We start from the raw sequence: 15,000 nt of genomic DNA on the forward strand, positions 1-15,000 counted from the left end.
GTGATAATGATAATGATTATGATAATGATAGTGCTAGGAATGGTGATGACGATAATGATAATATTGTTGGTAATGGTATTACTGTTATCACTATCATTACTTTTATCATTATTATTTCTATTGCTCTGATTATTATTATTAATATTATCATTATTATCATAATTACTATTTCTTATTAATATTATTGTTGTTGTCATTATCATTACTAATGTGTTTATTATCTTTATCGTCGTTATTTTTATTATCGTTTTTATCATCATTGTTATCATTATTATCATTATCATTATCATTGTTATTTTATCATTATCATTATCATCATAATCATCATCATCATCATCATCATCATCATCATCATCATCATCATCATCATCATCATCATTAATATTATTTTCATTAATATCATTATTGTTATTGTTTTTTATCATTATTATCATTGTTATTAATACTAGTGTTCGTAGTAGCAGCAGTAGCAGTAGCATTATTATTTTTGTTTTGTTATTATTATTATTTTTATCATCATCATCATTGTTATTGTCATTGTCCTCCATAGCGTTATTGATATTGATATTATCATTATGATTATCATTATTGATGTTGTTGTTATCATTATTATTATAATTATTATTATTATTATCATCGTTATCATTTTTATTGTTATTATCATTATTGTTGCCATCATCATCATCAACATCTTCACCATCACCATCATCTTCATCATCATCATCACCATCATCATCGTCATCATCATTACTGTCACAAGTAGTTGTTAGTTTTACGTTACTGGTATCATTATCATCTTTAGTACAGTTAGTAATGATAATAATCAAATCATTATCATCATCTTCATCATTATCAATGCTATCCTCATCACATTCATATTGCAGGGGGGGGAGGGAGGGAGGGAGGAAGGGAAGGGAGAGAGGGAGGGAGGGAAGGAGGGAGAAAGGAAGGGAGGGAAGGAGGGAGAATGGGAGGAAGGGAGGAAGGGAGGAAGGGAGGGAGGGAAAGGGAGGAAGGGAGGGAGGGAGAGAGGGAGGAAGGGAGGGCGAGTTATTTATAAGTACACTTTTATCCATCCCTCTCGCACAAGTGAATTGGGGACGAGGACGCCTAAGTGCCAAGAGCTACTAATAAAACGAAGTATCTCATACGAAAATAGAATGACTAATAAAAAAAAAAGAATAATAGTTATAATATTATAAAATAGCATAGTTCCTCATAAAAGAGAGGGCTTAAAATGCCTTCGGTGATGGTATGCAACATATTACAAAAATAGATAAAAAGTATGAATAACTGAATAGGGGAAAGCAAAATAGATAGAAATCATGATCTGTTGAAGGAGAATAGTTCTATACACTAGAAAATCATTTTGGAAAATAACTTACTCATTTTTGATAGTTTAGTTCCCGTGGTTACGCATTTTAAAAAGCCCATGTTCAATTTTAATATTTTATATGACCCGGTATATTCAGTAATAGTATAAACTGAAAAAAAAACACTTATTTTCTGTAATTACTTAGTGTAGAAAGTTCAGGAAATAGAAAAGTCAGGAAATGTGCATTAATGCGTTAATATATTTTCATTTTGCATTATAGACATTGCTCTGCGTGTGGCTTCATGTTATTGTCGATGCTCGCCTTGTCATTATATTCCATAGGCTTTTAGGTCTGGCGTTATCATCCTTGTCAAAGTAAATTAATGAATATTGTAATATATATTTGTTAACTTTAGATGTTATTGCTGTTTTAATTATTGTTATTATTATTATTATTATTATTATTATTATTATCATTATTATTATTGTTATCATTATTTTTATTAATATTATTATTATTATTATCATTATTATTATTATTATTAACATTATCATTATTATTATTATTATTATCATTATTATCATTATTATTATCATTATCATCATTATTGTTATTATTATTATTATCATCATCATTATTATTATTATTATTATCATTGTTGTTATTATTATTATTATTATTATTATTATTAGCCTTATTACTATCATCATCATCATCATCATGCTGTTGTTTTTGTTATTTTCTATTTTTGTTTTACCATCATTATCGTTATTATGATTATCTTTATATAGTAGTAGCATCATTAGCGTCATCATTACCATAATCATTACTATTCTTATTGTTATCTTTGTTATCATCATTATCATTACTAGTAGTAGTAGTTGTAGTATCATCATCATCACCATCCTCACCACCATCATTATCATTATCATTGTATTTATTACTATTATTATCATTATCATCATCATTATCATTACCAATGTTATTGCCATTACCAAATTTATCATGCCTATGGCTGTTATCGTTGTTTGTGTTGTTGTTGTTGTTGTTACTGTTGTCTTTGCTATTGTTATCCATTAATGCAATCATTGCTGCCATTATCATCATCTTAATAATCATGATCATTATCATCATCGCCATCTCCTTTGTTACTAATGTTTCACTCTCCCTTTATGGTGACGTTGAACATATCATTATACAACAATGAGACAAACTGCAGCTTATTATGACTCTTGTTCATCAGTTATTGTTCTCTCGTTACCCTATTTCCTATTTCCTATTCGTCAGTTCTGCAATTATAAATTATATTGTCATTTTCAGATTTTAAATAAATCATTATCAACAGCATTCATATCACTCATCATTAAAATACATTTAAATGTGTATCTTCATATATATAACCACCCCTATGCATTTTCATATTACAGAACAACAATATATCAAAGATATTCATCATAATTAATCACAATTAAAAAATATTCATGTCATTTACAACATTATGCTGATGAGGTACTGTACTAGTGGTTAGAAAGGGGGAATAGATAGAAATAGATTTTGTGGTTATAAAATTGGGGATTGGTGTGAAAGAGGAAATGTATATAGTGTAGTAGTAATTGGAGAGATTGTATGGATAGGAATTAGAAATTGTTAGATATCGTAGATGTACTTTTAAATAATAGGGTGACGAGTGGTGAAAGTAGATGGAAATAGGGCATAGAAAATATAGAGATATGGACAAAAATAAGATGGAATTAGACAAAAAAGTCAAAGAAATGGTAAAAAAAAAATGTGGTAGAAACGAAAGCAGAATTGCTGATATACGCTTGAACATAAACCTTGAACTAACACAGTTTCTATTATTATCGTTCACGGACATGTTTGTTCCATTTTCGATATTGTTTTCGTGTGTCATTTCTATCAGCAACTTTATTCAATCATCCTGTGGTACTTATCATCTTCATTATTATATTTCTCTCTGTCTTCATTTTCGGGAATTCTTTACACCATTATTGCGAATTTTATGCCTATAAAGATCAGTCCTCAAGCCGCAGTCTCTTTCCTTTGTATTTTCACGGAATGGTATCTGGTAATTGCCTGTAATAAGGGAGGGGGGAGGGGAGGGGGATGGTCAGTGGGGATTAGGGATAAGGGGGAGGGGAGGTGGAGAGTCAGTGGGGGTTAGGGATGGGTGGGAGGAAAGGAAAGGGGAAGGTAGAAAGAGGGGAATTCATGGGTATAGAGATGGGGAGGAGGGATGGGAAAAGAAGGGAGGAGAAAGTGGAGGCGGAAGAGTAGGAAAGGGAAAAGAAGGGAGGAGAAAGTGGAGGCGGAAGAGTAGGAAAGGGAAGAAGAGATAAACAAGGGAAGGGAGAGAAAAGGAAGAGTAGGAGAGGAGGAATGGAATGAAAGAGGAAGAGGAATAAGAGTGGTAAGAGAGGGGAAGGGAGAGGGAGAGGGGGGGTGGATAAGAGGTCCTGAACACACTACACACTTATTAACAGTCTTGGCAGGTATGGAGTGCACGCATGCTAGGAAAGGAGTGGGCAGGTGGGGAAGGGGGAGTGGGCAGGTGGGGAAGGGGGAGTGGGCAGGTGGGGAAAGGGGAGGGGGGAGGGGGTAATAGTGTTTGTTTTCATTGTCTTTCATTCTTTCATGTTTTCTTGAGTTCATGACGCAGTGGCCGACGGGACATTCATAAGTACACTACATTCACACATACAGACACCCAGACGATGATATACCCATACACGTATAACTACAAAACGGGAAAATATACATACATCATCAACACTCATAATCATTAAAGATGTATGAAAGGTCTAGTCTCCATCCAAATTACGGAATTATTCTTTTTCTCTCTTTCACTCTTTCTTACGAAAACTGGAATGCCTCGTGACGTGATCGGGAAAATTATGACCGCAACTTGTCTCTGTGTTGTAGCACTATAGGCATTATCGGTCACGCACGAACTACAACAGGCTAATATTACACTAATAACACCATCGTTAACATATTTCTGCATGTACTAGCAGTGGTGACCTAGTCTAACATAAGTGCGCATTTTCTAACTCACATGCGCACAACAGACAAGAGCGTGTATTTACGATGATTTAGTGTTATATAGACATAAAGGAAAGATTATATATAAAGACAAAATATACATATTTAAAGGAGAAACATATATACATGATTTGTAATTTCCCATGGAAGTCTTTCTTTATCAAGTTTGTACCTGCATGAGAGCTGCCTTGACTAATTTAATAATTCAGGAGTCACGGCTGGAGTCCTGAACCAAGTGTTTAAGTAATAAACTCCTTCCCTCTCCCCTTCCTACCCCCTCCTACCCCCCTATCCACGTAGGCCACCTCCAAATTCTGTGCTTTCATTCTCTTCTCTTCTCTTCTCTTCTCTTCTCGCCTCCTTCTCTTTTCCCTTTATGTTTATTTCCTCTCTATCCTGCTTGTTTCTCACTCATTCACTCAGTCCTTCCTTCCCTTTCTTACTTCCTTTCTCTCTTTTTTTGCCCTCCCTCTCTCCTTCTCTTCCTTCGTCCTTTCCTCCACTGCTCCACTTCCCTCCACCTCTCCCCTCAGATTACCCTCCCCAACTTCTCTACCACTGCGTCTTCCCCCCTCCCACCCCTTTACTGTACCTCCTTTCCCCCAACTTCCCCCCCCCCCCCCTGGCCTTGCGTGCTGCAAAGGTGAACATTTACGTGTGCACTTGAATAAATCACACACTGTGAGGATTCAAAGGAAATTCGTCGATACTAGTGTTGATATACAGGTTTGCAGATACAATCTCCAATATGTGTTTTATCATTCAATGCATACAAACAGCCTACACTTAAAAGACACGTGTACATTCATACATATGGGGTTTAATACAAAGCGACTATTGCTTATATATATTCATCGTTGATATTCGTCGATACTAGTGTTGATAAACAGGTCTGCAGATACAATCTCCAATGTGTATTTTATGCATACAAACAGCCTACACTTAAAAGACATGTGTACATTCATACATATGGGGTTTAATACAAAGCGACTATTTCTTATATATATTTATCTGTATACCTGCGTCGGCATACATGCTATATGCAAATTTGTGCCCGATAAGTGTTATGCAGGTATTTACAATATATGTATATTTATATCACATTACAACATAACTTGCACATGCACGATCATCGAATGGTTGTCACTACAAGTTACTGGGAATCAATAGACTATCTCGACCTTAGATATTACTAGCTAACAAATAAATAAATACAAAGGTGAAAAACTGAATGTGAAGATTGCTGTACGTACCACATACATATACCGTACAACATTCATGAAGATCGATGTGACTGTACACGGATTTCATGCATACACGAACATGTGGAACATCTATCGACTTTTAAAGATTGTAGATATCTTATTTGACGTATTTTCAGATGTCCGTAACATGTCATGGTACCTTCTATTTAGTATTGGCATTGTCTATCTATTCTGTTTGTCCATTTATCTATCTATCTCAGTAAGAGAAGTCATTTGTTGATCATCTTCGCTCGTTCCTCTTACTCTAATTCGTTATTCTCCCTCTTTCTCACTCGCTCGTTCCTCTACCTCTTTCTCATTTCCCTCCCTTTTCCTCTTTCTCCTTCATCTCGTTTATTCCTCTCCCTTTCCCTCGTTCTTTCTCCATTTGATTCATTGTATTCTATCATTCGTTGGGTTCTCTTGCCTTCCCTCTGCATCTGCCGGCGTTGCAAGTTGAAGGTGCAATACGCATTATTGCTGTCGACTAAGTGGTTGATATTGACCATCCTTTTAAAAATTAACAGGGACTCTATATATAAATGTATAAATCTTTTGTACTATACTGATGTTTCCTTTTAAGCGTGTGTACATATGACAACTTATAAGTATACAAACCTATTATAAGCATTATGATATACATACATAATTATCCTATGGCATGTTATCCTTTATAACTTGCATGTGTATATGTTTAAATGCCCATGATCTCTATTTATGTGCATATATTTATCTCCCTTCTCGCCATATTATTAAGCAAACATTAAAATATTCAGTCTCAAACTCCACCGCTTTCTAAAACACAGCGGAGCTTCTCTATACACAGTGCACAAGCAGGATTGCCTGTGTTAAGGTCACGTCAAATTAATAAAGGTCATTTTATGGAAGAAAATGTTAGACCTTTCTTTATTATAAACTTTTTTTTTTTTTTTTGTTCTTGCTCTTCATATCCATTTTTGTTTCTTCATTTTTTCTTTTTCGTTTTCTTCTTCTCCTTTTCTGTTAATTATAACTCTCTATTTTCTCTTTCTGCCCTTCTCTTTATTATTTTTTTTCCTTCCTCTGCGTTCATCTCCCTATTTTCTCTTTTTCCATCTTCTTTCTTTCTAATACTTTGTATTTTCACTCGTTCTCTTCTCTCTTTCTACTTCTCTTCTTCTCCTTTTGATTGCTAATTTCTTTACTTTGTTTTTTCTTGTCTCTTACCAATTATTTATTGTAATTTTAGGTCGAAGATGATCCCGATTCTAACGATGATGATGACGAGGAATTGGATGTAAGTGATAAAGAGAAAAATAAAAAAATAAGAAAAGGCAAAAATAGAAGACCATACGCCTTAACTATGACCTTTTTTTGCATGAACTTTTTTGACGCATTGGAAAGGGAAAAGGTCCCATGAACACAAATGACCTTCCCTTTTTTTTTTTTTTTTCTTTCTCTCAGATAATTTTATTTTCAAAATACGAAAAGAAAAATTATATATACATCTGTTTTTCAATTTCCTTTTTGGCTGCATGTGATTGAAATGGGTGCTGTGTTTTTTTATTTCTTTCTTTCTTTCTTTTCTTTCTTTTCTTTTCTTTTTTTTTCATTTTTTTATTATATTTTATTTCTCATTTTCTCTTGGCAGTCTACGACCCTTGTTTTTCGTTTGTATTATAGATTACTTTATTCATAAAATATTATTTTTTTACTATAATTGTCTAAACTCTACTTTTGAGTTCATTTTCCGTAATTTTAGTTACATTATTCATTCCCTTAATTCTTTTATATCATCGTTTTATACAGGACCCAGAACTTTTTTTTTTTTATTATTGATGCCATGTCTCATTAATATTTTTGAACTTGAATGTGTTGTTCCTTCGTGTTCCGTGCCATGGAATCTCTCTACATTTTGCTTGCTTTACGTTTTAAGTTTGTTGGTCTTTGAATCTTCGTTGTGCTTTTATCTTCATCGTTGCTATTCGCTTTTTGTATTCCACGTCTGTTTTTTTTTTTTTTTGTTTTGTTTTTTGGCTCTTCTGTGCTACATCCTTTTTATCCAAAGACCTATTCTTCTTATGTACGTCATTTTTCTCTTCCTTTTGACTCATTCTTCTTTCGTACGTCAGTGTTTCCTCCATTCTTCTAAAATCCTTCGTTCGACTAGGATATCTGACAAATTTGCCTGCTGCCGAAAACAGAATACTCCATAAAGGACATTTTTATCTATTTCCTTATATATTTTTTTTTTCTTTTCTTTACTCCTCCGATCTCTATTCTGCAAGTACTTCAAGCAAGCAGTAAGCAAGCAACAATCATTACTGTTGCTACTCCGTGCAATGCCGTTTTGCCTCGCTCATCTCTGGTCGAATTTGCAACTATTCCAAGGTTGATATACAACCTTTATTTGTTGGGATTTGTTTCTAGAAAAAAAAAATCTTGTTTTACTTCCTTCTTTCATATTATGTTGATATATATTTTACCTTATCCGTCTCTCCTTTATTAATCTTTATCATCAACTATGCTGGCAATCCTTACGTTAAGGAGATAAAGGGCGATGCTTCCTTCCTCCTGCAATGACGCAAGTATCCGCTTCCGGAATGGTATTTAAACCTATGGCGCAGAAAGGAGCTTAATTCCTCAGCTTTCCTTCTGGTTATTTTGAAAGAAAGCGGTAGAGTGCTTTTGTAAGCTTGAAGAGCGATGGATGGGAAGTGTAGTGTAGTGTAGGATGAGAGTTTAGTGTCTTTTTATCTCTTGGATTAAATGCCTTTGGTTACAAAATTAGCTACGTGAACCATTTGTTTATTTTTGTGTTCATACCGATTGAAAGAAAGCAGAGAAAAAATTGAGGGAGAAAAAAAAATAAGAATCACAATAAACTACAGACCTTTTGATTTCTAGGTGCAAGGCGACCCCGTTCAGACCCTCAATGCGGAGGAAACTGTAAGTCCAGACTCGGTGTTCTAAAGGAAGCTAGAAGTGGCTTATTTTGAGTGTCTGAAGTCCCTTTCTTCTTCTTCTTCTTCTTCTTCTTAATTAATCTCTCTTTTCTTTTCCTCTCAAACGACCAGTCACTAGAGACATGACGACTGACTCACAGCACCCTGACTGAAATATTCTGGAGACTTTAGAGGGAAAACGATAAGGTCTTGAAGTTTCTGCATGTTTGTTGGGAATGGATATGAAGCATTGGAATCATTAGGCATTTAAGTGTAAAGGATTCAGTGATTCAGTTTAAACGTTTATTCATTTTAGACTCAAGATTAACTAACAATTATCAGTCAGGAGTATAAATGAGAAAGTATGAATTTTCAAATGTTAAAATATCATCATCTTCAGTTACGGAATCCGGCGACAGTAATAATGAAAGATTAATTACATAAACTCCATTCCAAGTCATACCTTTTATGCACATTTGTAAGAACTGCCCCAGAAGCTTCAAGATCATTTGACTTCTCCTTCACTAGGACGAGGCAATTTGGCCTTCCTCGCATGAGTTCCAAAGTGTGATTTCATTTACGAAAAGACGAGAAAAAACAAAGTGGCTAAAAAGAGGTCTTCACTTTCTGTCACTGGAGTATGAGTAGCTCCTTATACCCAGACGTAGACACTAACATATTGTTTAGGACTGAAAAGGGCTGAACGAACCTGTCATAGCTCTTGTGTTTCTTCTAAGACGAAATGGAAAGACGTCTGTGCGTAACTAAGGGCTTTAGATTAGCTATAGACTAGGCGAGTCGCTCCTGTGTGAGACGCTGGCATTTAGAAGTACCTTTGTCGTTTAATAGAATTTTAGATGTACGTTTGAGCGATAAGTCTTTTAGATGTTTTTGCCTTCTTAGGTCCTAGAATTGTATCCTAGTGATTTAGATATATTTGAGTTCCCTTGTATTTTTAGAAGAAACAAAAACGTGTAGAGAAAGAGTGTAGATATGCCTTTGTGTGTACATCCACATGTTAAATACATACCTGTATATAAGTATTTGTGTGTTTGTGTGTGTATACATATATATGTATGTATATGTATATACATACATGTGTGTGTGTGTGTGTATGTGTGTGTATATATTTATGTATGTATATGTATATATGTGTATATATACATGTGTGTGTGTGTGTGTGTGTGTGTGTGTGTGTGTGTGTGTGTGTGTGTGTGTGTGTCAGTGAGTGTCTCCATATATATATTTTGTACATATGTATATACAACTCAGAGGGCTGAGGACCCCAGCTTTTAGTTGAACCTTTCTGCTCTCCTTCTGGCTTCGGAAACAAGGGAGGGAAGACATCCGAGAGTCTTGCATGTGACTTCCTCCCATTTTTATCACCGTCTTCCCTCCTTCCTCCGTTAGCGCCTTCTCTTTCCTCCTCCTTGGACGGAGAGGAAGAGCCAAAAATGCTTATTAATTTCGAGTGTTGGTTGATATTTTACTGGAACTTTGTGACTGCTTCCAGTGGTGCTGTTTTGTAAATGAAGAAGTATTCGAGGCTATTAATTAAAGATAAAAAAGATAACTTATAATAATAATGATAAGAATGATTGTAATAGCGATAGCAGTGCAATAAGAATAAATACAATGATAATAATAATGACAATATAATAATGATAGTAGTAGTAGTAGTAGTAGTAGCAATAATAATAATAATAATAATAATAATAATAATAATAATAATAATCATAATAATAATAATGATGATGATAATAACAATAATAATAATAATAATAACAATAACAATAATATTGATAATGATAATAATATTAAACAGGATGGTTAATGGTTGAAGTTGATGAAGTGTTCTGATGTTGAAACTGATTTTTTAGTCTTGTTTTTATCTATCATTTTTTTCCTTCTTCCCTAAGCAGGAAAAGAGAAGCATGAGATTTTTGCATGTTGATTGCCTCTGAAAGAAGCAAAAGGAAAATATATCTTGTTGACTCCTTTGATACATCTGTTGTTGTTTTTTTTTATTGTGAGAAGTGACTCGCTGTGTATGCAAATGACAAATGGATATTCATTTTTTTTGCTGTTGTTGATGACTTTTGTTGTTTTGTTGTTCATTGCGCCAATAGCAATTCATTATTAAAGCGTCGGACCGCTCTGTCATATTGCAGACATTTTTTTGTCACGTGATGCGGAGTGGACATTTTTTTTTTTATCATTTATATTTTTTTATATATCTTTTTTTTCATATTTATCTTATTTTCTTTCCTTTGATTTATTTCTTTTCTTTTGTCATGTTTTATTTCCTTTTATTTCTCCCGGAAGAAAAAACAAGGACAGTCTAGTCGTTGTTCCCTTATTCCTTTTTTTCTCCTATTTTTCTTTTCTTTTTTTTTTTTCTTTTTTTTTTCACTTTTCCTCCAACTTCCAACACTCTCTACGCCTTCCCTTGTCGTCGCGTCGTCGTCTTCTTCCTCGTCCTCCTCGTCCTCCTCCTCCTCCTCCTCCTCCTTCTCCTCCTTTTGCTACCACTCCTACCTCTTCCTCCTCTTCCTCCTCCTCCTCCTCCTTGTCTTCCTCCTCTTCCTCCTCCTCTTCCTCCTCCTCCTCCTTGTCTTCCTCCTCTTCCTGCTCCTCTTCCTTCTCCTCCTCCTCCTTGTCTTCCTTCTCGTCCTCCTCCTCCTCCCTCTCGTCTTCCTATTCCTCGTCCACCTTCCCTCCACCTTCCCTACTCCTCCTCCTCCTCAGAAATGAGCAATATCGCGATACATGAATGGGCTATACATATCGATCGATATATTTGCATCTATTTCGCTTTCACTCTTTCATTCTCTCTCTCCCTCTGACTCTCTCTTTCCCTCCTTCCCTCTTCCTTCTCTCTTTTCCTCTCTCTCTCTCGCTCTCTCTCTCTCTCTCTCTCTCTCTCTCTCTCTCTCTCTCTCTCTCTCTCTCTCTCTCTCTCTCTCTCTCTCTCTCTCTCTTCTCTCTCTCTCTCTCTCTCTCTCTCTCTCTCTCTTTATATCTTTCTCTTTCTTTCTTTCCCTTCTTTTTTTATATATCCATAGATCAGTTTGGATATTTTCTTACAATAAAATATCGGCGATACATGGTATTGGTATCCCTTTAACCAATGTATCGGAACCACTTTTTAAGTATTAAGACAATTTTGTGTATCGATGCCCATCTCTGCTCCTCCTCCTCCTCTTCCTCTTCCTCCTCCCATTCCTCCATCCCTCCTTTCGCCTTCTCTCCCGTCCTCCTCCTTGCCTCTCGTCCCCCTCCCGTTCTCTCCTTCACCCCAACCCCACTACCTTTTCCTCAGTTTTTCTCTTCCTTTGTCTTCTCTTCCTTACATCCCTCCTCGCCCTTCGCCTCCTATCTCCCCCTCTCCCATGCCTTTCTATCATCCATTTTCTCTCTTCTCTCCTTTCTTTCGCGACACAGGTCGGGGACACCTCTCTCTCTCTCTCCCCCATATCCTCCAATCATTCATTTTCTCTCTCCGTCTCTCCCATTCCTCGCGCCACAGGTCGGGGACACCTTCCTATCCTATCCTCTCTCCTATTCCTATCTCCCCCTCTCCCACGCCTTCCAATCACTCATTATTCTCCTCTTCTCTCCCTTCCCTCGTGACACAGGTCGGGGACACCGCGGGTGGAAATCTGGAGAAGAACGCGGATGGGAGATACCGCCAGACAGGGGTCGTCAATATCGTCCTTTACGTCGGCCTTGGACTTATAGCTCTCGGTGAGTTGACTGGGGTGGGGGTGGGGCCAGGTGGGCGCTGGCGAGGAGGTGAGTACTGTCTGTCTTTCTGTCCTTCTGTCTGGTTCTCTCTCGGTTCACTCTGTCTCGCCCTGTATTGAAATACATGTATATGTATATGTATATGTATATATGTATATATATATATATATATATATATATATATATATGTATATATATATATATATATATATATATATATATCCCGCTATCGCTACCACTCTTTTTCTCTTTCTCGTTATTTTTATTATATTTTTTTTAATCCTCTCTTTCGCTCTCGCTTTCAACCGTCTGCTCCATCAGGAAGATCCTTAGCACACAAACGTACGTACACATCCATGAATGCACACTCAAACATGCACACTAAGGCAAATTCAAATTCATGATTATGTCTGTGACCTTTCCGCTTTATTGCTTCTTATCCTTTATCGTTATTCTCGCATAATCGCGTGTTTCTTCCCTTCCGTTCGTTAATTTACATACCCTCTTACTAAGCATGAATTACCTACATGCTTGCAGGGACGCACGTAACTCGAGGTAAAGATTGAGTTGAATTCTAATGGAGCGCAAAGAGAGTTTTTTTGCATATAATAAGTAGAGAAAGATGTTCCAATGATTCGGCAATTTAGTTGGATATAATAGTGTCATGATATTATTTTATTCACAATACGTATACTGTAGGATCATTTCGGCAGTTATTCAAATCTTTTAATGATTGTATTATCCGATGTTCTATAGCTACTTTTCCTTATACGTCTCTGCAGTTTAAGTATGTTACTATGTTAAAAGAAAGTAAAGGTATGTATTGATATCAATTATAATGACACAACAGACAGGACTGGTTTCGACAACTCCTGTGCACCAAAGTAGTCTCTTTTAGTGCGTCAAATTGTGCTTTTGAGGCGTTTCGGGTCACTTTGTCGCCAGATTTTTAGATGTCACTATTATGGCTCTTCTGTGAGACAAACTACTGATGGGCTTAAGAATTAATCAAGAATTATATTCCTTCAAAACTCGTCGGTTGATATCCATCAGATTGTAAACATGACTGACAAAAAATCTTTTCTAAGGACCATTGCTAACAGATTTACCATTCTGACATGAAGATTAATGGCAGTAAACAAAAAATATAACCGATGATGATAATGACAATACTGATAATAGCACTAGTATTGATAACAATAATAAACCAGACAGTCAGTCAATTATTAAATGCACATATACAACATACTAACCCTCTCACTGCAATATATCTGAGCCCTAGTTTGCTCTGTAGCATCACTAAATCTCACTTTCCATAATATAACTATTCTATCTCCATAATATAACTGACCTCCCTATCTACATAACAGTCCCACCTTTTGACTCACTGAATTCCTTGTACCACAGCTGGACCCTTATTTTTTTCATTAAGAGAAATGAGCGTTACCCACGGCCCAGCTTCTAATTCACTCGCCCTTCTACTTTCCACACTATAATTTCGCCTTCCTCTCTCATCATTCACTTCTCCCCTCGGTTAAACTAAGCCTCTTTTTTCTCGCCATAGTTCTTGTTCTACCACTACAGCATAACTACATATTCCAGTTTTCTTGTTTGCCACTTTTCTCACTCCCATTCTTTCATTTCTCTTCCTCGTTCATTCTCCTCCCTCTCTCGCTCTTCCTCCTTCTCTTACTACCTCTCTCTCCTTCAATCCTTTTTGCTATTTCACCCTCACTCTTTGCTTTCTCCTTCTCATCCTTTTTCTTCCCTTGCTCCCTTTTCTTCTTTACTCCCTCTTCGCCACTTTTTTTACGCTCACTCTTTACTTTCTCGTCCTCGTCCTTTTTCCTCCCTCATTCTCTGTCTCTCTCTTTCATTCTTTCTTCCCTATTCTCACCCTTTATTATCATTCTCTCATTCTGTTTTCTCTTTCTCTCCCTCTCTCTCCCTCACACCACCTCCCCCACTCTCCCTCTTCATCTCCCTCTCTCCTATCACTTTTTCTCCTCTCTCGGTCTTCCTCCTTCCCCACTCTTTATTCCTCCCTCCCATCTCCTTTTCTCCTCTCTTGGTCTTCCTCCTTCCCCACTCTTTATTCCTCCCTTTCAACTCCTTTTTTCCTCTCTCGGTCTTCCTCCTTCCCCACTCTTTATTCCTCCCTCCCATCTCCTTTTCTCCTCTCTCGGTCTTCCTCCTTCCCCACTCTTTATTCCTCCCTCCCATCTCCATTTCTCCTCTCTCGGTCTTCCTCCATTCCCACTCTTTATTCCTCCCTCTCATCTCCTTTTCTCCTCTCTTGGTCTCCCTCCTTCCCCACTCTTTATTCCTCCCTCTCATCTCCTTTTCTCCTCTCTCGGTCTTCCTCTCCACTCTCCACTCTTTATTCCTCCCTCCCATCTCCCTTTTCTCCTCTCTCGGTCTTCCTCCTTCCCCACTCTTTATTCCTCCCTCTCATCCACTCTACCTCTCCACAGGCCTCATCATCACCTTCGTCGGCCTGGGAGAACACGGCTTCAAGTCCCCGGAGCTGCGCCTGATAGGTCCGAGTCTCATAGGGTGTGGCTTCCTCTTCGCCCTCCTTAGACTCTTCTTCTGCTCTGCCCCCGACTGCTGCACCTCCTGCAGGTAAGGGAGATGTATAGGGAGCATGTGTTTGTGTGTGTGTGGTGGGGGTGGGAGGGTCGTTAGAAGGCTGGGGAGATTCGTGGG

At 36.9% G+C, this 15,000-nt stretch overlaps 1 protein-coding gene across 6 annotated transcripts in view; it reads left to right on the forward strand.

The window, feature by feature from the left end:
• LOC125033590 overlaps window positions 1-15,000 on the forward strand; it is a 185,690-nt gene that overhangs the window by 167,480 nt on the left and 3,210 nt on the right. For 3 of the 6 annotated variants that reach the window (XM_047625236.1, XM_047625240.1, XM_047625237.1), the window contains 3 exons: window positions 6,849-6,896; window positions 12,183-12,291; window positions 14,766-14,916. In XM_047625236.1, coding sequence (XP_047481192.1) covers window positions 6,849-6,896; window positions 12,183-12,291; window positions 14,766-14,916 — 308 coding nt within the window. The remainder of the gene's footprint in view (window positions 1-6,848; window positions 6,897-12,182; window positions 12,292-14,765; window positions 14,917-15,000) is intronic. The other 3 variants (XM_047625238.1, XM_047625242.1, XM_047625239.1) reach the window with 1 other exon arrangement.

This window comes from Penaeus chinensis, chromosome 16, assembly GCF_019202785.1.
Source record: "Penaeus chinensis breed Huanghai No. 1 chromosome 16, ASM1920278v2, whole genome shotgun sequence".
NCBI classification, from domain to species: domain Eukaryota; kingdom Metazoa; phylum Arthropoda; class Malacostraca; order Decapoda; family Penaeidae; genus Penaeus; species Penaeus chinensis.